This window comes from Bufo gargarizans, chromosome 7, assembly GCF_014858855.1.
Source record: "Bufo gargarizans isolate SCDJY-AF-19 chromosome 7, ASM1485885v1, whole genome shotgun sequence".
NCBI classification, from domain to species: domain Eukaryota; kingdom Metazoa; phylum Chordata; class Amphibia; order Anura; family Bufonidae; genus Bufo; species Bufo gargarizans.
The window spans coordinates 196,632,260-196,655,796 of NC_058086.1; the positions used below are offsets into that span (position 1 = coordinate 196,632,260).

The 23,537-nt window shown below is 43.0% G+C and overlaps 1 protein-coding gene across 1 annotated transcript in view; it reads left to right on the forward strand.

The window, feature by feature from the left end:
* Positions 1–23,537, forward strand: part of TAFA1 (TAFA chemokine like family member 1) — a 328,733-nt gene that overhangs the window by 237,030 nt on the left and 68,166 nt on the right. Inside the window, exon 2 of the mRNA XM_044301999.1 lies at positions 7,064–7,204. Within this exon, the coding sequence (XP_044157934.1) occupies positions 7,064–7,204 (141 nt within the window). The remainder of the gene's footprint in view (positions 1–7,063; positions 7,205–23,537) is intronic.

Genomic DNA, 23,537 nt, shown 5'->3' on the forward strand with positions numbered 1-23,537 from the left:
TCATGACCAGTCTGTTAACCACCGTCATTGGCGGCTTCAAAAGTATCTCATTTCTAAGCCGGGGCGCCTGAAAAAAAAAATTCTCCGTGTATGAGAAGTAAACGACTTTTATATGTCGCCGTTTGTCACATGCTTTATGATGTTTGGAGGCGTCATTTGATACATTTCAGGAATTTTTACGCTCCGATGTAATGAGAAGAAGAATTACTTATTTTCAAAAATAAATGGAGTCATTTTTGCATAGACCAGAATGCAAAAGCTGATATTTTTTATAGTAATGATGTCAAAGGCAATTTTTTGGTGATGAATGTTTTCTACATGACGATGCCTCGGGTAATAGGACCCTGGATAGAGATGGTTGTGGAGCCTCCTACATATACAGTAAGGGCTCATGCACACAAACGTATTTCCTTACCGTGTCCTGTTCATGTTTTTTTATTTTGCGGACCATATGTGGAATCCGCTAAAAAATATTACGGACAAGGATAGGACTGTTCTATTAGGGGCCAGCTGTTCCGTTCCGCAAAATACAGAATGCACACGGACGTCATCCATATTTTTTGCAGATCCGCTTTCTTCGGACCGCAAAATACATATGGTCGTGTGCATGAATTTATTAACAATTCTGTAGAACTCTGCGTTGTTTAAACTAGCAAGGTGTGGGCATGTCATGGTCATGATTAAGACACTACGTCATAACGCGTAGACCGTATTGTATTCCGGTTGCCATATGGATTTTAAAAGCAAGCAATAAATGTTCTGGATTTTAACCGTGGTTTGAATGCTGGAATTTTGTTTTGGAACTCTGCATTGTGCTATTCCTCTGTTATTCCTCCTGGAAATGTGTGAATATATCGAGTCTGTTTATCATGGGGGGAGTGCCCCCATGAAAATGTTCCAGAGGTAAACAGCCCCTTTAAAGATCCGTAGGCACTCGCTATAAGACCCTATATTCTCCACTGGTAGAAAACCTTTGAATCAAGAATACCACACATAATGTGATGGAGCATGGCCATGTCTGAACTTAGCGGCATGTCTTGTAGAAAATAGTACAAAATGGGCCCATAGATTTCTATGAGTGCCTTAGTATACTAGTCCTCTACAAAGGGGGTCATACTAAATGTCCTGACATGCTAATAGCTGTAATTTTCAGTGCTTCTAGTACCTTTTTTCACCATTTGCTTCCATGTGTCCCCCTGGGTGCTGCAGCTGGTGCTGTGTTGCTCGGAACAGCCTTTATACAGAATTAGTCTCCTTCTCCCTCTGGCAGCAAACAATATAGTCCCTTCTTACTTCCCCATAGAAGGAGTCTTCTCAGCTACACTGCCATATATTGTAGAGGCTTCGTCTCTTCTCTACCAAGCAGGCAGAAAGCAATTTCTATTGGCTGCCCTGCAGTGAACAGAGGATGACTATGCAAAGTCCTGGCTGTGGGGTAGAGTGACTGAGCATGCCTGTCCACCAGCACTCAGCTCAGTAGTGTCACGGATGAAGTTAGCAGATAGCTGGAACATATAAATAAACGAGCAACTGGCTTGATCCCAAACTAAGGAGCTTATAGGTGAGCCCTATAAAACCCTAAGAGCTCTCCCTGACTGCTATGCACATGCAAGGGTCTGTATGGTAGACGATTGCATGCCCACGTACCTAATACTGTGTGACACCTGAAAACCCTATAATAGTGAGGGGACATGACCACCGGCTCCCTGCACTTAATACGGACGGAGTCAGGGTCACCTAGAATCAAGCCAGCAAGGAAACACAATAAAGTAAATGACTTATCTGAACAAACAGCAGAAGCAGCCTCCAGCAGTGAACACCTCATCCAGGAAGTAGTATAAACCGCAAAGTGAGGCAGTATGGGAGGGATTATAAAGGAAGACCATTAGTCGAAATAAGTGACACCTGGCAGAAGGAAAGGAGATGAGAAAGTGAAACCAAAACAAAGAACATCATACAAGAGGTAGAGAAGAACGTCTGCCAGATCTTCTCACAGAACTGGCGGTGACAAGTAGGTGGACGTGCACACTGGATTGTTTCTTTTAACTGCATGTAAATGGCAACACAAAACATTACTAATTTTTTATGATCTATGCCGTGAATTTAATCAGATTTTTCCTAAATAGCATTAAAAAAAGAAAACATACTTACCTCATCCGTTTGAGCTCGAAGAGCCACACCTACCATCTTGATTGAATATCCCATGCGCAGTGATGTATGATCTCACCACGCCGGCCGAAGTGATGGGTCGCGCAAGATTTTGTGCTGGATCTTCAATCATGATGGCGACGGCTGGCTCTTTGCGATCAAATGGATGAGGTAAGTATCATTTTATATTTTTATTTACTTTACACTGTAATATTACTGTTAGGAGCCGCAATCAGCTATGAATGCGGCATCTAAGGGGTACAAGATGGGGTACAATGATGGGGGCCGCTCAATCACCGCTGCCTGCCATTTCACCCACTACACACAAAGAAATGCGCTTCGTGACAAAGTCATTCGTCACAAAATGATTTTTGGGTGAAAATTCGGCGAAGAACCCAAATCAAAATTTTCAATATTTCGCTCATCACAAGCCATGAAAAGGATATTTAATATTTACACCACCCCTTTAAGACGGCCAAGTCTGTGACACCTTTAAGGGGGCTTTCTCTGTGGATCATGCCGTCTGATCTACAGAGGAGCAGGCACTAAATAGATCAAAGGTGGAAAAGATCCATGTAAACAAATTTTATTCGTCCAGACTCCTTCTGTACTTAAGTCCAGTGGGCGGTCCTACTCGTTGATTGACAGCCACAAGTGACTCCACCCACTGACTGTAAAGTCACTGTGAGCAGTGATATAAACGACAAAACTACACGTCCTACTGAAACTTTTCCCACAAACCTATATATCAATCTGCTCAGTTCCTCCTGCTCTACGACCTGCTGCCTGCAGACCGGACTTCTTGTTCAGTGAGAACGACTTAATCCAATAAATATGCAGAAAATTTCCCTTTGATATGTAGAAACTCGTGAAATAGAAGGCGATACATTCCTCCTCCGTCATCCATTATTCCAGTTCATATATAATTACCATAAATTGCATTCAGGATGTATCGGTATTCTGTATATTTCATATTAATACGGTGCTACCTCCGGAGGTGACTATTCAACACAGATTACATTAGTGTCGCCAGAAGTCATTATTAAACAAGAAATCCCATTCACTTGCGAATTTCATTTCAGTAAAAAGACAAGTTATCCATTGGTCCTCACGCAGGTAAATTAAGTAATGTAAGCAATGTATTAAATATGCTCTCATACATTTTCATTATTTTGCAGCTTGGAAAAATAATACACTGATCTTTATTACCGCTATAAATATCAAAGTAGCTAATGCATCTACATGACGCGCCCGGCGCTCAGCCGCCGACACACATCATATAGATGTCTGCAGGAATTTCTGTTGTCAGGGAGTAAATTAACACAAGAAATATGACTGGTTGGGGAGGTCGTCCCCTGGACTCCTCAAGACGGAATAATCGGCTTCTCATATGGTCTTAAAGGGGTTGTCCGAGTGTTTAATACTGAAGAGCTAATACTGATGGGGGCCGACTCCCGACACCCCCAGTGATCAACTGTTTGAAGAGCCCATGGCACTCTATAATGATCGCAGCCTCTTCTTAGGCCAATGACATCTGAGCTGCAATACCAAGCACAGCCACTATACAATGTACGGCGCTGTGTGCTTGGTGAGCTATGAGGAGCGTCGATCAGATACTGATGGCTAGTGATGAGCGAAGAATTGAAAAATTTGATTTGGCTGCTTTGCCGAATTAATAAAAAAATATATAATCTTTGTAATTAATTACTTCATCACGAAGCGCATTTCTTTGTAAGTAGTGGGCGCAATGACAGGGAGCGTCGATTGCGCCGCCCCCCATCATTGTACCCCTTAGATGCCGCGTTCATAACTGATCATGGCATCTGATAGCAATAATACAGTGTAAAATAAAAAAATATTAAAACAAAATCATACTTACCTCATCCATTTAATTGCGAAGAACCGTCCTCCGCCATCTTAATTGAAGACCTATCGAGAAATCTTGCGTGGCCTGTTATGACGTCATCACTTTAGCCGCCATGGTGACATATTACGTCACTGTGCATGGGATTTGAGGCGAGATTTTCAGCAGCCGGCTCTTCTTGCTTATGTGGATGAGGTAAGTATGATATTTTTTATTTATTACTGCCATTCAGGGAAAATCGATTCGCTACCTCAAAGCACTAGGAATTTGGCTTCATGGCGAATCGAATTTTCCGATTCGCTCAACACTACTGATGACCTATCCTGATGAAAAGCCATCAGTTGTAAAAACTCGGAAAACCTCTTGGACAACCCGAAAAATTCATTGTTATTTTGTTACACGAGTCGTTCATGTCATAAATACAGATTTTCAGTTTATTTACCATTTTGAATACATTTCCAAATGTATCAAAGACCCGTGAGAGTATAGGCAGATCAGCAACTAAAAGGTATTCGCGTCTAGGAAAGTGATATTACCAGCCTATCACCAGCCTACGCCATCACTTTCTGATTGGTGGGGGGCACAACTTTGTTAATGAAGGACCAATGTACATCTGTGGTCAGTCCCGACTGTATTGGTTGCTCTCCAGATTTTTCAGAAACCAATTTAACAGAGGTCTAAGATGTAACTAAAGATGTCCATATACAATGAATAACCTACAGCCGAATACATACAGTACTTCAGCCGACACGTATTTCTACTGACTCCACCATAATTACCATATGTACTTTCGGTTGATATGTTTATACTGTATGTATTTTCAGTTCGCTCCTGGCAATTATATCGAACATATCCATAGACCTCCATTTGCTTGGTGGAAAAGAGTGTCCTTTGGCCTTCATAGGGCTTGTATAAGTCGGTGTACCTTTTTTTCTGCCTAGAAAAGATTTTTTTTTTTTACATCGAAGCCTTGGGGGTGATATATACTACTGTAAACCTGTACAGCTGTATATATTGGAACCTCTCGTTAAGTAATCCTCCTAATGCATACTTCTGATGGAAGGGCTGAAATGCAATGTGAACAGAGCCTGAGCACACAGGAGAGGACGGTAAGCTAATGACAGACCCCTCAGAAAGCAGGCTACCTACTATAGGAACAAAGGTTTGGGAATGTTGAAATTCCACATACCTGCTCCTTCTTTCCTCCCCCAAGTCGGTGTTGTCCATCTTTTTGGACTTTTTTAACAAACCCCTCCAGTGTGTTGTAGCCTTTCTGGCACCCTGACTTCCTGGCTTCCTTCAGCAGTCTTTGGCTCCCCGTCCAGTAAACTTCTGGATGGACTGGGTCACATGTGCCAATGACTGGACTCAACAGTGACCTGTCCCGAAGGGACACATGACCCAATAGTGACATGTCCCCAAGTGGCACATGACCCAGCATTGACGTGTCGCCCTGGGACATGTCACCACTGAGGCCAGTCTGTCTGTCTTCTCTTCTGTTCAAGAATTAATTTTAGCTGTGAAAATATTTGGTAATTTTATGTTCCTTTAGATTTAGTGCTGAACATTTTGCTCCCTCAATTTTATTACTTTTACCGTTAGAAAACATTGAGATGTTTAGTCGAATTCCCAAGCCACAAGGTCTTTATCAGACAATGACCTCTCATGTTCTTGAAGCAGTAAACTTTCAACATTACCACACAGTCGTCAAATGCTTTAGGAGATATATATCTTGATGTACCATGTTCTGGTAATTGATAAAACCTTCTACCGGAACTCAAAGCCCCAGGTACATTGTTCTTTTTTTGTTCTTATTTCTCCTGACAAAATAATTACGATACCATCATTATTCAAACACATCTAAGGAGCTTCCATGTCTTTGTTCTAAGAATAAAGTTTTGATAAAGTACGAATTGTGGCTTCACTCTCTTGTATTTGAGCAGGTACGGCTAAAATAAATGTATGGATAGATAGGACAAGGTGACCCTTAATGGTATTTTTCACCTCTAATTATATTTCCTGATATATTCTTGAATATATCCTTCAAGAATGAAGATATTTTAACTTGTGGTAATAGACAAAGCAGAATTTTTGTAGGCTTGGAAAAGAGACTTGGGACTTCTTTGGAAACATCATAAATGACATTTTACCAGACATGCTTGGCACAGAGTCACTGAAATCAATGGTTCTTTAAAAAAAAGTAGATCCCAACTTCTCAAATTACAGAATTTCCAACTTCTAAGCAGTGGCAATAGGTTTTGGCTTCTGCTTGCATGGCGTTTCTTCAGAATGTCTTGTCCTCTGCTTTAGTCTTCAGGGTTTCACCATGGTTAGTTCATCATTTCTGGGATTACATCCATCCATCTTTTCATCAATGTATGATCAGGAGGTCTGACCTTTGAGATTCTGACTGATCATTTGACAAATTGGGCTAGCTACAGTGCCTGACAGTTGCATTTACAGATGTATCACTTAGGAAGTACATTGAATGGAATCAACTGAGCTCTTACCTGTATGTTCTGCTGACTTTTTGGACATCAATGTGAATTCCTGGAAACCTCTTTAGTCTTTTAAAAATAACTGTATTTTCCAAAGAATTAAATCATAGTTTTTTATAGCAGAAATTAAGATAAAGCTCATGTATGGTCAGCTGTGCGCCAAGCAGAATGATACACTATGGAGGCCATAAAAATGGCCAAAATCTATTTTATTGTATAGGGTCAATGACTAGAATATGCTGTTGTTGTTCTTTTTACATTTTACAGAATATATGAAAAATCTTGCAACTGCAGAACAGAAGCTGGAGCTCCAGAGATTGGCTAGTGCTAAGAAAAGCTTCAGTCATATTTTGCACTGGCTTTAAGTGTTATATAAAATGTACATTGCTTCCATAGTTTTGGCTTTTTTTTTTATTACAGGACCCCTTGTCCCAGGACCTAAGGCATGCTACAGAATCAATGTAGCGATTCTTGTATTGGAATTTTTATATCATCCCACGTTATTGTACTAATTACATATATAACCCTGCACTTGTGCATTGTGTCTTTGCAGAAGGTGGAACATGCGAAGTTATAGCGGCACACAGATGCTGCAACAAGAACCGTATTGAGGAGAGATCGCAAACAGTGAAATGTTCCTGCTTGCCTGGAAAAGTGGCCGGAACGACCAGAAACAGACCCTCCTGTGTTGATGGCAAGTACCAACATTCATGAATTCATTGTAGCATCTATAAGCAGGGGCGTAGCTACAGGGGATGCAGAGGTAGCAGTCGCTACCAGGCCCAGGAGCCTGAGGGGGGCCCAAAGACCCTTCTGCCGCATAAGAAGGCATCGGTATTCTAGAAAGTGCATGCTGGTCAAGTTACACCTCTGGCTGTGGGGTAAGGGGTTAGGTTAAGAATTTGGCATGGGGGGTTGTTGCTGTTTCAATTTTTGCCTCAGGCAGCATAAAGGGTATGTGCTTCCCTGCCTCTGACCACAAAGCACTAAGGGAACGGGGGCTCAAGCCGCACTCTTGCACCAGGGTTCATGAGCCTTTAGCTACGGCCCTGTATAAATGCCAGTGTACTGACGTTTCAGATTGAAACGAGCTACCCCTTCTTGTACATTCCCTACATGGGCAAGTGTCATACATGCCTTATTGCAAAACTAGGCTTACCAACATCTCTGAACAAGGGGCACAGACACATAACATAAGTACCCTCCAGTAATAATGGGAGGGAATCTGCCATAATTGCCATCAGCCCTGAATTTGCAGAGGAAATTCAGGTCGATAATGAGCAGGGCTCATGCAACATGGACTGGGTTTCATTGATCCGAATTTACCAACATGAATGTTGGTGTGACTTGGTATGAACTGGAAGTGAAGACATTGGTCTCTAAAGGTATCGAGCTCTTATTATCTATAGAACACAGAAAAATCTAGGGTGGGTGGAACACAGGAGCAGACTGGGAACTTAAAGTGGCCCTGGAAAAAATACTGAAAGTGGCGCCGTTTTGTAGTCGGGTCCAAACTGATGGAAGGCAGGGCCAGCAATACCACACTGTGGCACATTATACCACCCAAACAGAGACAAATACCACAGTCCATAACAATATACTCCCAGCAGCACAAAATACATCCCCAAAAACTTCCACTGGCCGGCTATAAGGAGGACTCAGGCGGCCCCCTGGGCATCGGCCCATCGGGAAATTTCCCTGTAAGGTCTATGGCCAATCCACCCCTGGTGGAACAGGAAGTCTGTAAAGTGCAACTCCAGCCAGGAGCTGCAGAGCAGGAAGTGATGTAAGAGGGGGTGTTGCTTTGGACCCCCACCCAATAACCATCATTTGTTTCTATGGTTTACAGAGCTTCTTGGAAACTAGGATTTGAGGGACTATATTGAAAGAAGCTGTGATCCTGGTCAGTTAAATCTAGCACATGCACATTACACTAATCATTCCTATTTTCCAGGAGATACACCCTATCCTTATTCTATATAGCACATATAGGTCATAAAGGCAACAAACAAAACCTCCAAGAGTTAAAGGGTTCGGCCCATTTCAGATAGGTAGATGGTAGATAGGTATTAGTCCCACAGCTGAGAACTGCTTCTATCTCCAGACCGGGGCCCCCAAAGGGAATGGAGAGCAGTAGCCACCAGCATCTATCTGACATTGATGGCATATCCTCTGAGATAGGCCAACTTCTTTAATGGTGAAAAACTCTTGGCTGCCCTCATCAGGCAACACCCTCATCTTGCATTTACTGTCCCTTTAAAAATGTATTTTGCTCTTTCCATTCTATACATTGACTATGTCATCACCGGCCTATCATGTCCTACTACTTTATATACCATTGTGAATGTCTGCTAGAAAAATATTCTGCATCTCCGGTGAAACGCCAGAAACATTTGACTGCTCGTCAGCTTTATTTCATTAGCCGCTCGCATTATAACGATGAAATCAGTTTGAGAACTGCATCATAAGCAACCAACCGCTATAGGCTAGATACATATACGTCCTATAGCATAGGCTTTATATACCGTAGGTGACTTGTACCATCTTGACACATATATTGGCTTCGCGTTGCCTACAACATTCAGAGAAGTACAATAAATTGTCTGTAATGAGATGGTAAAAATAACCTCAGCTCCTGTTCTGGGTTATGGGAGATTGTCAGGAGCGAGGGGAGGGGGTAAGGTTAAAAAAAAAAAAAGGGATATTTCATGATTTTGAAAGTGCCGCTGGTTAATTTTCACATATAGAGCTTAATGTAAATGAACAGGAAACATGAGGCACATCCCTGTTGGGCCTCCTACATCTCCGCAGGAACTATATTAAGATGATCACGTAATAACCAGTGAATATGTGCGGGATGAACAGATTTTGGCGCCATTAAGCTATTGAGGTCAGTTGTCACACTGTATTTATAACATATGGTAGGTTTAGTTTTTTTCTGCATTTCCACCTAAAATTACAGAAAATCTTCAGTACATATTTTCCATGTTATTCTCCCCTATGGGATGGGGCTCTTGGGGTACATGCTGCCATGCCAAGTTGTAACTTGAAGCTCTTGGGCCCTAATGCAAAATCTAAATCCGGGCCCACCGCCAGAGGTGTACACTGAGCGCCATTGCAAAACGTAGTATGGCCCACCCAGTTCCCTGATATGTGTGTGTCAATCACTCCCAGGCAATGCGGGATGCAAAGCACAACAGCCCAGATTTCTAATGAATTTCTAGAGAATTTTTTTTAATATACCCCCAAAAAATTTTTGCTAAATCATCCTCCACTTCACCCACTTTGGCCGACTTCTAGGTGCTTCAGAAATATGGGGCTCGTTCTGAACACCATATTTCTCACTGAATGTACAGCAGACAACTGGCATAAATACACTGCTAAATGTCCTGCTGTCCGTCACACAGTATGTTACTGCTAGGGGGAGCTCAGTGCTTACGACTGTATATAGTTACCATTGACTTGCATGGAAGCTGTAAATAATCTCTTTGCAGTGAGCTCCCCCTAGTGGAAAATGCAGTAAATCTAGGTCAGGAACGAGAAAGGTGGTTTGTGCTGGGCCCCTCCTCTCCTCGGCCCCATAGTAGTTGCGTGGTCTGCCTCTATGGTAGGTACACCACTGCCACCTCCTACCATGTGCCATTTTGCGGATGCTCTCATATGTTGGATTTCAATGGGGTTGCGCCATCTTTACAAATTATCCAACATCTATAGGATTGTGGGAGATCTCCACTGATCCCAGGAACTCCGATCCTGTTTCCCCCTTCTGGTAGGCCGAGTGTGCGCCCTACTGCTCCATTCATTCTCTATGTGACTACCAAAGATAGCCGAATATACTGTAGTGCTCAGGTATCTCCAGCAGGGCCCCGGTGACTCGACCTCCACTGATTACATAATTACCCACTATCATTTATTAAAACCAGCGTTTTAGACCCCAGTCTTAATAACCCCTGCGCTGGCGGTGGATTTGCCTAAGTTATGTAGATGCGCCGGCTTCTACATAACTTTGGCGTATCCACCGCTGGACTAAATCTACGCCAGCTTTCTTGCTGGTAAAGATTCAGAACATTTTGCACGCCTAAGGGCCCATTCAGATGGCCGTAGTGCTTTGTGGATCCACAAATTGCGGATCCGCAAAACGCGTATACCGGCTGTATTCTTCCGCAATTAGCGGACTGCACATGGCCGCGACCATAATAGAAAATGTCTATTCTTGTCTGCGATTGCGGATAAGAATAGGACAAGCTCTATCTTTTCCACTGAGCCGTGGAACTGAACCACGGATGCGAACAGCACACATCTTTTGCGGTCCCATTAAAATGAATGAGTCCGCACCCGTTCAGCTAAATTACGTCCGTCTGAATCAGCCCTAAAACAGGTGTAGAAAATGATAAATTAAAATGGGTTTATCGGTCCGCCCCCTTCCCCGCCCGCACCATGTCCGCTTTTTTAGACCTTTGCACCGCAATCTGCGACAGATATGTCAGAAAACTGGTGTAATAGTAAATTACCCCCAAATGTTTCCATAGCACGCGAACAGGGTAGTGGTAACCCCATTCACATGCATGCATGAGGCCGCAAATCAGTATTCGGGGCCCTGAGACAAATTTTGCTTTGGGGCCCAGAAACTTCAAATTGAACCTTTTGTTGAAGAACCTACGGTAATACTTTTCACAGCTGTAAGCTTGTTACAGTGGCATCCAGTCTGGACAATCCGCTGTAAGCGAAAATCAAATCCAAACTGATACATTTTTACCTGCACGGATACAATGTAGCAAATTATCTGGTCAGGAGTTTGTGCTGCTCATGTATATAAGATGGTCTGGACCAGATGTAGCAAGCTCTCAGCTTTTAGAAGTAAGCAAGAAGTAAGCAAGAAGTAAGCAAGCAGAGATATTTGGGGCTTCTATTTGTTTTTGTAAAGTTTTGTCAGATAAAGAGTTTATTTCCTTGAACAGGATCTTAATTCTTTTGCCATGTGACAGTTTTGTTGCTGTAATAATCTTTACCAAATGCTCACGATGGAGCGGGCGAATAATTAACACCTTTTATGAACACATGTTATGTGGGTAACTGCAAAGTGACAGTAAATCAAAATTTAAGATCAGAAAGTGAGCGATAAGGCTGTTCCTGTACTTAAAAATCTAGCACATCTTGATTGAAGATCTTGCACAAAATCCCGTGCATGGTGACATATGACGCCACCACGCCGGCTGTCATGATGACGTAATCAGGGGCCGTGAGATTTCGCTCTAGATTTCGCGCTAGATCTTCAATCAGGGTGGTGGTGGCCGGCTCTTCGCAACCAAATGGAGGAGGTATGATTTTTTTTATATTTGAAATTTTTTTGACACTGTATAATTACTGTTGGATGCCGCGATCAGCTATGAATGCGGCATCTGAGGGGTATAATGACGGGAGGGCGACGCAGTTGCCGCTCCCTGTCATTGCAGCTACTACTTACAAAGAAATTCGCTTTGTAATGAAATCATTTGCCACAAAGCAAATTTTTTTGTAAAATTCGGCGAAGCCGGTAGATCGAATTTTTCAACAATTCTCTCATCTCTAGTACCTAACATAGAAGCAGACTTTGCCGCTGGTGTGTGCCCTGTGTTGAAAGGAGCCTGGACTGCTTCCCTTGCTGTCACACATTTAGTGTTGACTTGCTGCCACCACTAGAGGGAGCTCACTGCTTACAGATTGAGCCTTTGAGTTAAGAACTGGCTGTATAACTCCATATGCACAGAGCTCCCTCTAGTGGTGGCCGCACGCAGCCAGATTTTTTTAAATTTAGCTTTACAACCGGGTAACGAGCAGCAGAAGACTTAGGGATCTATGTGTGATAAACTGAGCTTTTACCAGTATAAACCAATCTCATTTATGAACAAATTGATGCAAGGTACCGCGCACTACCTCCCCCAATAATTATCCTGTTAACCCGCCAGAGATATACCACTGACACTTTTCAATATTACAATCAAGGTTACCTTGCTATAAAATTCCCCTCCGTGGTACTTTCAACTCCTATTGCAGGCTTGAAGAGAGGCTATAAGGTGGGTCCAGTATCTCTTTTCCACCAGAGCGCGCCCCGGCCGGTGACGCAGCTCCGTGCTGGTAAGATTGAAAGCTCGCGCTCACGTGGAGCGACCTAGTGACGTGACATCACTATCAGAGCTACGGATCACTACAAGTGCCAAAATCCAACGCGTTTCGGACAGTGCCTTGTCCTTCCTCAGGGAATCACTCAGGTGGTTCCTTTAAGCGGCCCTTAAGGGTCCAGGCTCACATTAACCCTTTGACATCCGCTGTATTCAACAGTACATTTGTGCAGCAGGTGCAGCGTCACAGCGAATGAACTTTACATCTATTACGTTCCAGTCCAGAGAGACCTCTGAGAATGTCCTGCTCGGTTTGCAGCGTCATTACAGGAGGACATGGCCATAGATTTTGCAGGCAGTGTGAAATGATGCACATTGTTCATAGAGACAGCACATTAATAACTGGGGAAGCTGAAATCTCTTTTTATCTGAGTGGAGGAACTGCTGGAGGGATAAGAACCTGACTCCTTGGTTTTAATAGAACATTCTTTTTCGAAGCTAAGAAATGAAAATTGATTGCATACGGTGTCTTCGTAGCATTTTTTGTATTATACGTCGATATTGACTTTGTAGTGACAAACTGTTCAGCTGAATGTATCCTGAGCGTAACACTGATGATCGTAAGACTAGGTAGGTAGGTACAGAAATACTGTATGTATACTGTGCTGATTAATATAGCTTTGGGGCAACATTTTTTTTTCTGACACAGAGCACAAAATCTCCTGCATAGGCCATCGAGTTAAATGATAAACATCTGCTGGTTTACGGCCACCACTAGGGGGAGCTTACAGCATACTGTTCTATTATCGAGCTCCTAAGCTCCCCCTAGTGGTGTCGGCCGGGACAGCGTAATACACTAGCTAAAAATCCAAGGCTAATTACAAGAAAAATCAGCCTACTTTTTAGCATGTAAAAAGTTGCAAAAACACACAAAATTAACTCTGAATTGCACATGAGCATACATTTCAGCCCTATCTATTAACTAATGGGAAAAAAATCACTTCTTGCATTAACATGCAAAGTGAAAATATGTGCCATTATGAACAACATTGCTTATTTCCCGTTGAAAACAAACTGTCTTAAAGTGGATTTTGGTGTGTAATATGAGCGTTTTACACCCCGAAATCCACGTCACATTGAATGGAATAGACCCTTAAAGATAATCTTTTACCAGTTTTATGATGCCCTATCTGAAGGAATAAACCAGTAACAGACCCCGACTAAAACAGTGAGTCACATATGTTTTTTTACCCAGTTATTTTCTTAAAAGGAACCCATCAGCTGAAAATTCATTGATAAACAAGGTGCAGTGTCTCGTAGGGCTATCTTAGCTAAAAGTAATGATACCTTTCACTTAACGATCCGATATCCTGTAGAAAAAATGTAAGTGCACCGCGGGAGGGCCCAATCCACTCTGTGCACCCTTGCTCCTGCTGCGTCCTCTTCCAGCCCCTCCCTCTCCTTCTTGATTGACAGGACCAGGCGAGATGACTATGCAGGAACCTGGCCCTGTCAATCCAGAAGGAGAGGGAGCGGCGAGCAGGGGAGTCAGAAGCAACAACGGTGCACAGAGTGGCGTGGGCCCGCCCTTGGTGCACTTCACTGCTCATTTGCATATGAATTAAAAGTACCATTTCACCAGAATGAAGCAACTGATCACTTAGTTAAAGATATCATTAGTGGCTTAGTGTGGGGGGGGGGGGGGGAGAAGCTGTTGTTGCCCTGGGGTACCAAACTGCCAGGGGGCGCTAGGGCACTCTGTCGCAGGCAGTGTACTGTGCACATCCTGCCATCACTATTCAATGAATGCTGCTTCCTACAGTTTGCTCAGCAATCACATATCACAGGTTAAGGGAGGTGGAGTGCAATACCCTGGCAACCCATGCTACGCCACTGTAACCAGCTGAGCTAGCCCTGCAAGGTCTTTGCCAGTGACAGGTGACTTTGCCAGTGACAGGTTCCCTTTAAGAAAACAATAAGGTCTAAAATGTAAGTGACCCAGTATTTCGGTCAGTGTCAATTTATGCCGCTGTCAAATAGAACAGTATAAAACTAGTGACAGATTCAGTGCCCACACCGGGAAATGGGAGCTGTAGATCAAAGCACTGATAGCTGACCACTATATAGAAATATAAATTAAAAAAATCTGAGCAGAAGAGTTACCCTACAAGCAACATGGTCTTCAAGGGTGGAGATTTACTGTTAACATTGCTGGGGAGGAGGGGGGGGGGGGCTACCGTGGTTGTCACCGTACCTCTGTCACCTAAATGCAAGAACATAAAAAAAAATCTATTAAGGCAAACTGGCTTATTACGAATTATAATGGTCACCATTTTTGTTGTAAATTTAGGAAATTACTGAATGAACACGAGAGACTATATCAAGGACTTATTATTATTTTTTTAATTTTTTAAAGAAGCACTCCCACAAAAATATTTATTCTCTGACTTGTTAAAAGTGTACATGATGTAAACTATAGTGAAGGTTATCCTCTTACCAGTGACTGTATTTGTGAGTTATAACCTCCCATCTGATCCTCAGCTGTGTCATGTGACCTGCATTCTACTAAAAATACAGCACCTTGTGTGGACAGAAAATCAGTTTCTCTATACATTCCTATGGGAGCCTCAATGTCAGTTGTAGTGCCCTGGAGCAGGGAGTACTTTAACATTTAGACATTTGCCTATTTCCCCTCTGCAAAGTTAAAACTTCTTACTTTATTTCACCTAAAAGGGTTAACTTGCACAGTTTTATACTGTGTAACTGTATCTTAAATATATGTTGTCATATATATCCTGTTCCTTATCACTGTATTTACATGGCTCTGTGGAAAGGGTTAATAAAGACTAAGAGACTGTTAGGGCTTTGATTGAGAAGCTGGTAATTTTCCACAGCTGACATAGGGTTTAAAGAAGTCCATGTTTTGGAGGAAAAAAAACAGACTTGTTTACCACCAAAAAGCAGACAGCCTGACCTTTTATATGTCTGGTTTTAGCCATGTTGTTATGTCTGGAAACTTGTTTTTGTCAGGAAAACCTGCTGTGTCATTGCTATTGAGTATCATTGAAGCTTTAATGTAAGCCTATAACAGACGGGAGCTGAAACAATGTTTCTGTTTGTGCTGAGTTTCTCCACTTCATCCCTCCCACTAGATTCTAGAAGGTTCTAGGTCTAGCTAGAAACTGTATATAAGGAGAGCAGTCAGAGCCCCTAGTGTGCTGCAGTTAGGGAACAGTGCTGGGAAGAGGAGACTCTGCCAGACTACTGAGTGACCAAAGAAGACGCTGAGACAGGGATACTCTGCCACAGACCCTGGATCTCCAGCCTTGGACCAGGGTACTAGCCTTCTGAAGAGAAGAGGGACAGCTAGCTCAGGCTTTTCCTTACCATCAAACGATTCTTCTGCCAGGGATGAGACTGGAGAAGCCTGGCCTGTATTGTTTTGTACCTGAATTGCTCCAGTAAAGAAGCACCCTGTTTTACTGCCGACCCTGACTCTCTGGACTTATTTCCCTTTCGGGTGCACCATGCCTTACCATCCCTTCCGGAGAGAACCAACGCGTGGTGACACCTTGGCAGTGTCCAGGGGACCCAGCGTAGCGTTGGGGCTACCCCAAACCCGGCCACTGCACAGTCTCATAGGAAAGAATAGAGAAGTAACTGACTTCCTGTTCTGTGTCAGTTGGAGATCAGAGACTTGGTCACATGACACAGCTGAGGCTCAGAAGGGAGGTTATAACTCACAAATACAGTCACTGGTAAGAAAATTACCTTCACTACAGATAACATCATGTACCTTTCTAATGGGCCAGAGAATAAAGATTTGTGGGAGTGCTACTTTAAGGGGGAATTCCCCTTATAACAATTGCCCAGTCACATTATAATTAGTACAAAATTCTGTGTTGATTAAAGGGATTGCTCCATTTCAAGCATGGGGCCCCTAAAATGAATGGCTTGCAAGACACGCATGTGCAGACCGCACTCCTGCATTTACCGATATGGGATTTTACGAAAATAGCCGAGCACTGGCTATTTTTAATAGCCCCATCACAGTGAATGGGGGGTGGCAGCACATGCGCAGCTTGCTCTCCATTCACTTCTATGGGACTTCAAAAGATAGGTGAGTGCGCTCACCTGATTATTATCAAAGTCTCATAGCTGTGAATGGAGAGGACTCCGTAAATGTGGGGTGTCCTTTACATTCACTGCAGGGTCCCAATCTTGAGTTAGGAGAGGATCTCAGAGGTGGGACCAACACCTACCAGACGTTTATTGCATATCCTATTGATATACCATAAAAGTCCCAGATGGGGCAAACTCTTTAGTTTCCTATCATATACTGAAAGTAAACTTAGTTTCATTTGTTTGTTACACAGGTCCAGATCTTCTTCTTCCCTTGATAAAAATTCTGTCTACCTGCAGTTGCCACTAGGTGGAGCTTATGAGTTTACTGCAGTCAGCTCCCAGTATTTAGTAAGCTCTTAAGCTCCCTCTAGTGGGGGCTAGCAGAGGCTGACCAGCACATCATTTTCTTTTTATCTAAAAATTTGATGTTCTAAATTGAACTTTACTTAAAGAATTTTCAATCGTACATTAAGTCCATTTGCACTCTATCATCACTACACTACCTGCAGATGATTTCTACGGTTAAACTTGTTATTTAATAGCTTTTGACCCTTAAATTTCATAGTTCTTGCATTACAATATGCCATGAGATATGAACTTTACCAAGTAATGGGATAGAGTACAGAGATGTATGTCATAATTAGCCTTTTGCTCCAGACTCGTCTCGCAACGAGGCTGTTTGTATGATTTATGTGCATAATATCCAGCGCCGTGCTATTTTATTTTTATTCCATTCAACTCACTTCCATTTGCAAATGGCGTTTTGTCCTGTTTCAAGGGTCATTAAGCCATCAGGGTGTTTGACATTTAATTGCTAGCTCCGGTCTTCACCCTGTAGACGAGCGGTTGATCAACGATGAGAGGTTTTGTTGGCTTCTTTGTATCACGAAGTAATAACTGTTGTGGAGAGAATTATACATTTTAATATAATAATATGAGCCGCTCTGTGTTATGTGCATAGAAATCAGGTGAAATACGGGAACATGACGAAGTGATAAAATTCTACATGGGGGTGAGCAGCAAGTCTAGCTCCCTGGAAGGACTTCTTTATGAGCTACTCGAAAAAAACGTCTCGGAGGTTTTTCATCCGAATGAAACACTATTGAAGTCTATTCAAGGGGTTTAAAGATGGTAAATTGTCTTTAAAATTATTCAAACAAAACAAAAAAGTTATACTAGCCTTACCGATTTCCCACTGGTCACTTTCTGTTGCTTTCCTGGTCTTTCTTGACACACAGGAAACGGCCATTCAGCCAATCACTGGTGGAGACGTCTCATCTGTGGCCAGTAATTGGCTGAGAAGTCATTTCCTGTGTGTCAAGTGGAACAAGGAAATAGACACCAATGCGGACTTGGATCTTCACAAAGGGAATGGCAGGGGATTGTGTCTTTATTTTCTTTTTTGGGGGGGGGGGCTTTTATTATATCATTTTAACCCTTTTGAAATTTTTTTAAATTAAAACAACACTTAGGGGTCATTTATGAAAAAATATATGCGAATTGCATATATTTCTCGAGTTCTGAGAAAGGGGGCATGGCTCGGGCGGGAAGAGGGTGAGCTGGCAGGTTTGTCTCATTCATCATCTTCTATGCCTGTTTTTGGTGTAGAAAATGACTTAAATCTAAGCAGCAACAAAGCCTAAGGGCGGGTTTGCATCGGCGTTAATAAATTGCGTTATAGGTTCCTTTATAACAGTTATAATGAAATAAAATGGAATTTTAGGACGGAATGCAAAACGGAAGCCTTTAAGAGGCTTTCTATTCTGCTCCTCATGTCGGACAGGACAGTTTTTTCCGTCATGTATAACGGAACCATGATGTGTCCCCATTGACATGTATTACAACGGAGCAAAACGGAATGCGTCTTAAAGGCTTCCAATTTGCATTCCATCCTAAAATTCCTTTTTTTTAACTCTGTTATAACGGGACCTATAACGGAATTCAATAACGCCAAAGCAAACCCGCCCTTAGGATAGGTGATCAGTGAATGTGAATGTGTGATCAGGGGGGATGGTAGCTTAGGAATGATGCACCCCTTGGCACCAATGAAACAGCGCTGCAGTGTAGAGTTGAGCGAACACCTGGATGTTCGGGTTCGAGAAGTTCGGCCGAACATCCCGGAAATGTTCGGGTTCGGGATCCGAACCCGATCCGAACTTCGTCCCGAACCCGAACCCCATTGAAGTCAATGGGGACCCGAACTTTTCGGCACTAAAAAGGCTGTAAAACAGCCCAGGAAAGAGCTAGAGGGCTGCAAAAGGCAGCAACATGTAGGTAAATCCCCTGCAAACAAATGTGGATAGGGAAATGAATTAAAATAAAAATTAAATAAATAAAAATTAACCAAAATCAATTGGAGAGAGGTTCCATAGCAGAGAATCTGGCTTCCCGTCACCCACCACTGGAACAGTCCATTCTCAGATATTTAGGCCCCGGCACCCAGGCAGAGGAGAGAGGTCCCGTAACAGAGAATCTGTCTTCATGTCAGCAGAGAATTAGTCTGCATGTCATAGCAGAGAATGAGGCTTCACGTCAGCCACCACTGCAACAGTCCATTGGCATATATTTAGGCCCAGCACCCAGGCAGAGGAGGGAGGTCCCGTAACAGAGAATCTGTCTTCATGTCAGCAGAGAATTAGTCTGCATGTCATAGCAGAGAATGAGGCTTCACGTCAGCCACCACTGCAACAGTCCATTGGCATATATTTAGGCCCAGCACACACACAGGCAGAGGAGAGAGGTCCCGTAACAGAGAATCTGGCTTCATGTCAGCAGAGAATCAGTCTGCATGTCATAGCAGAGAATGAGGCTTCACGTCAGCCACCACTGCAACAGTCCATTGGCATATATTTAGGCCCAGCACACACACAGGCAGAGGAGAGAGGTCCCGTAACAGACAATCTGGCTTCATGTCAGCAGAGAATTAGTCTGCATGTCATAGCAGAGAATGAGGCTTCACGTCAGCCACCACTGCAACAGTCCATTGGCATATATTTAGGCCCAGCACACACACAGGCAGAGGAGAGAGGTCCCGTAACAGACAATCTGGCTTCATGTCAGCAGAGAATTAGTCTGCATGTCATAGCAGAGAATGAGGCTTCACGTCAGCCACCACTGCAACAGTCCATTGGCATATATTTAGGCCCAGCACACACACAGGCAGAGGAGAGAGGTCCCGTAACAGACAATCTGGCTTCATGTCAGCAGAGAATTAGTCTGCATGTCATAGCAGAGAATGAGGCTTCACGTCAGCCACCACTGCAACAGTCCATTGGCATATATTTAGGCCCAGCACACACACAGGCAGAGGAGAGAGGTCCCGTAACAGAGAATCTGTCTTCATGTCAGCAGAGAATTAGTCTGCATGTCATAGCAGAGAATCAGGCTTCACGTCACCCACCACTGCAACAGTCCATTGGCATATATTTAGGCCCAGCACCCAGGCAGAGGAGGGAGGTCCCGTAACAGAGAATCTGTCTTCATGTCAGCAGAGAATTAGTCTGCATGTCATAGCAGAGAATGAGGCTTCACGTCAGCCACCACTGCAACAGTCCATTGGCATATATTTAGGCCCAGCACACACACAGGCAGAGGAGAGAGGTCCCGTAACAGAGAATCTGGCTTCATGTCAGCAGAGAATCAGTCTGCATGTCATAGCAGAGAATGAGGCTTCACGTCAGCCACCACTGCAACAGTCCATTGGCATATATTTAGGCCCAGCACACACACAGGCAGAGGAGAGAGGTCCCGTAACAGAGAATCTGGCTTCATGTCAGCAGAGAATCAGTCTGCATGTCATAGCAGAGAATGAGGCTTCACGTCAGCCACCACTGCAACAGTCCATTGTCATAAATTTAGGCCCAGCACTAGTGTTGAGCGGCATGTCCCATATTCGAATTCGCGAAATTTTGTGAATATTCGAAAGAATATTCGTAAAATATTCGCGATTATTCAAATTCGTTATTATTTCGCATATGCGATAATTCGAATTTTCGCATCGCATAATACATATGCTATGCAAAATTCACATGTGCGCTAATGAAATCGCCTTACGAAGATTCGCAACTCAATTCAATCACTAATGTATGAATGCAATGCCCTTTGCCTCTGTTCTGGGACAAGTGTAGATATTCGCATGTGCGCTAATAAAATCGCCTTACGAAGATTCGCACCTCAATCACTTTCTAGGGAATGTGAGACTTTTGGGAATCAATCGAGATACAGTGGGGGGTGATGACAGTAGTTGACAGAGTACAGATCAATGTAATCTGTAAGGTGGAAAGTAAAATAAAAAATACGAATATTCGTAAATCGAATTTTACGAAGTTCTACGTATTCGCGAATATGGTGCTATACTATATGAATGCACAGGCCTTTGCCTCTCTGTTCTGGGGACAAGTGTAGATATTTGCATTTGCGTTAATAAAATCGCCTTACGAAGATTCGCAGCTCAATTCAATCACTAATGTATGAATGCAAAGCCCTTTGCCTCTGTTCTGGGACAAGTGTAGATATTCGCATGTGCGCTAATAAAATCGCCTTACGAAGATTCGCAACTCAATTCACTAATGTATGAATGCAAAGCCCTTTGCCTCTGTTCTGGGACGTGCCGATATTCGCATGTGCGCTAATAAAATCGCCTTACGAAGATTCGCAACTCAATTCACTAATGTATGAATGCAAAGCCCTTTGCCTCTGTTCTGGGACGTGCCGATATTCGCATGTGCGCTAATAACATCGCCTTACGAAGATTCGCGCCTCAATCACTTTCTAGGCAATGTGAGTAAGATCTGAGCTGTTGGACCTTTGGGAAACAATCAATTATATGTGTACTGTAATTTTGTGGGGGGGGGAAAAAAACAAAAAACGAATATTCGTTTTTACGAATATATAGCACTATATTCGAAATATTCGCGAAATCGCGAAGTTGCGATATTCGCGAAAAAAATTTGCTTTTCGAATATTCGCGCTCAACACTACCCAGCACCCAGGCAGAGGAGAGAGGTCCCGTAACAGACAATCTGGCTTCATGTCAGCAGAGAATCAGTCTGCATGTCATAGCAGAGAATGAGGCTTCACGTCAGCCACCACTGCAACAGTCCATTGGCATATATTTAGGCCCAGCACCCAGGCAGAGGAGAGAGGTCCCGTAACAGACAATCTGGCTTCATGTCAGCAGAGAATCAGTCTTCATATCATAGCAGAGAATCAGGCTTCACGTCACCCACCACTGTAAGAGTCCATTTTCATAAATTTAGGCCCAGCACACAGGCAGAGGAGAGAGGTCCCGTAACAGAGGATCTGGCTTCATGTCAGCAGAGAATCAGTCTGCATGTCATAGCAGAGAATCAGGCTTCACGTCACCCAACATTGGAACAGTCCATTGGCATATATTTAGGCCCCGGCACCCAGACAGAGGAGAGGTTCATTCAACTTTGGGTAGCCTCGCAATATAATGGTAAAATGAAAATAAAAATAGGATTGAATGAGGAAGTGCCCTGGAGTCCAATAATATATGGTTAAGGGGAGGTAGTTAATGTCTAATCTGGACAAGGGACGGACAGATCCTGTGGGATCCATGCCTGGTTCATTTTTATGAACGTCAGCTTGTCCACATTGGCTGTAGACAGGCGGCTGCGTTTGAGGCCTAGTATTTAGGCGCTGGGTGACCGGTATGGATTTAGTGACAGAATTAGACTTGGAAATGCACAGAAGCGTGTGTGTGAAGTTATTCTGAATGACCCTATATGCACCTTCAATATTATATACCCTTTTAGGGATAGATTTCAAATAGCTCTGATATAGCAGAAACCACTAAATTATGAAATTGCTAAATTGGGAATTGTACTTCAACCCAGAACAAAAAATGTGCTTTGACGGACACTAAATATCTTGCCCAGCAACAACAGTACAGCGGTGGGTAACGAGAGATTTAGAGGGATTTAAATTTGAGGCCTAGTATTTAGGCGCTGGGTCACCGGTATGGATTTAGTGACAGAATTAGACTTGGAAATGCACAGAAGCGTGTGTGTGAAGTTATTCTGAATGACCCTATGTGCACCTTCAATATTATATACCCTTTTAGGGATAGATTTCAAATAGCTCTGATATAGCAGAAACCACTAAATTATGAAATTGCTAAATTGGGAATTGTACTTCAACCCAGAACAAAAAATGTGCTTTGACGGACACTAAATATCTTGCCCAGCAACAACAGTACAGCGGTGGGTAACGAGAGATTTAGAGGGATTTAAATTTGAGGCCTAGTATTTAGGCGCTGGGTCACCGGTATGGATTTAGTGACAGAATTAGACTTGGAAATGCACAGAAGCGTGTGTGTGAAGTTATTCTGAATGACCCTATGTGCACCTTCAATATTATATACCCTTTTAGGGATAGATTTCAAATAGCTCTGATATAGCAGAAACCACTAAATTATGAAATTGCTAAATTGGGAATTGTACTTCAACCCAGAACAAAAAATGTGCTTTGACGGACACTAAATATCTTGCCCAGCAACAACAGTACAGCGGTGGGTAACGAGAGATTTAGAGGGATTTAAATTTGAGGCCTAGTATTTAGGCGCTGGGTCACCGGTATGGATTTAGTGACAGAATTAGACTTGGAAATGCACAGAAGCGTGTGTGTGAAGTTATTCTGAATGACCCTATGTGCACCTTCAATATTATATACCCTTTTAGGGATAGATTTCAAATAGCTGTGATATAGCAGAAACCACTAAATTATGAAATTGCTAAATTGGGAATTGTACTTCAACCCAGAACAAAAAATGTGCTTTGACGG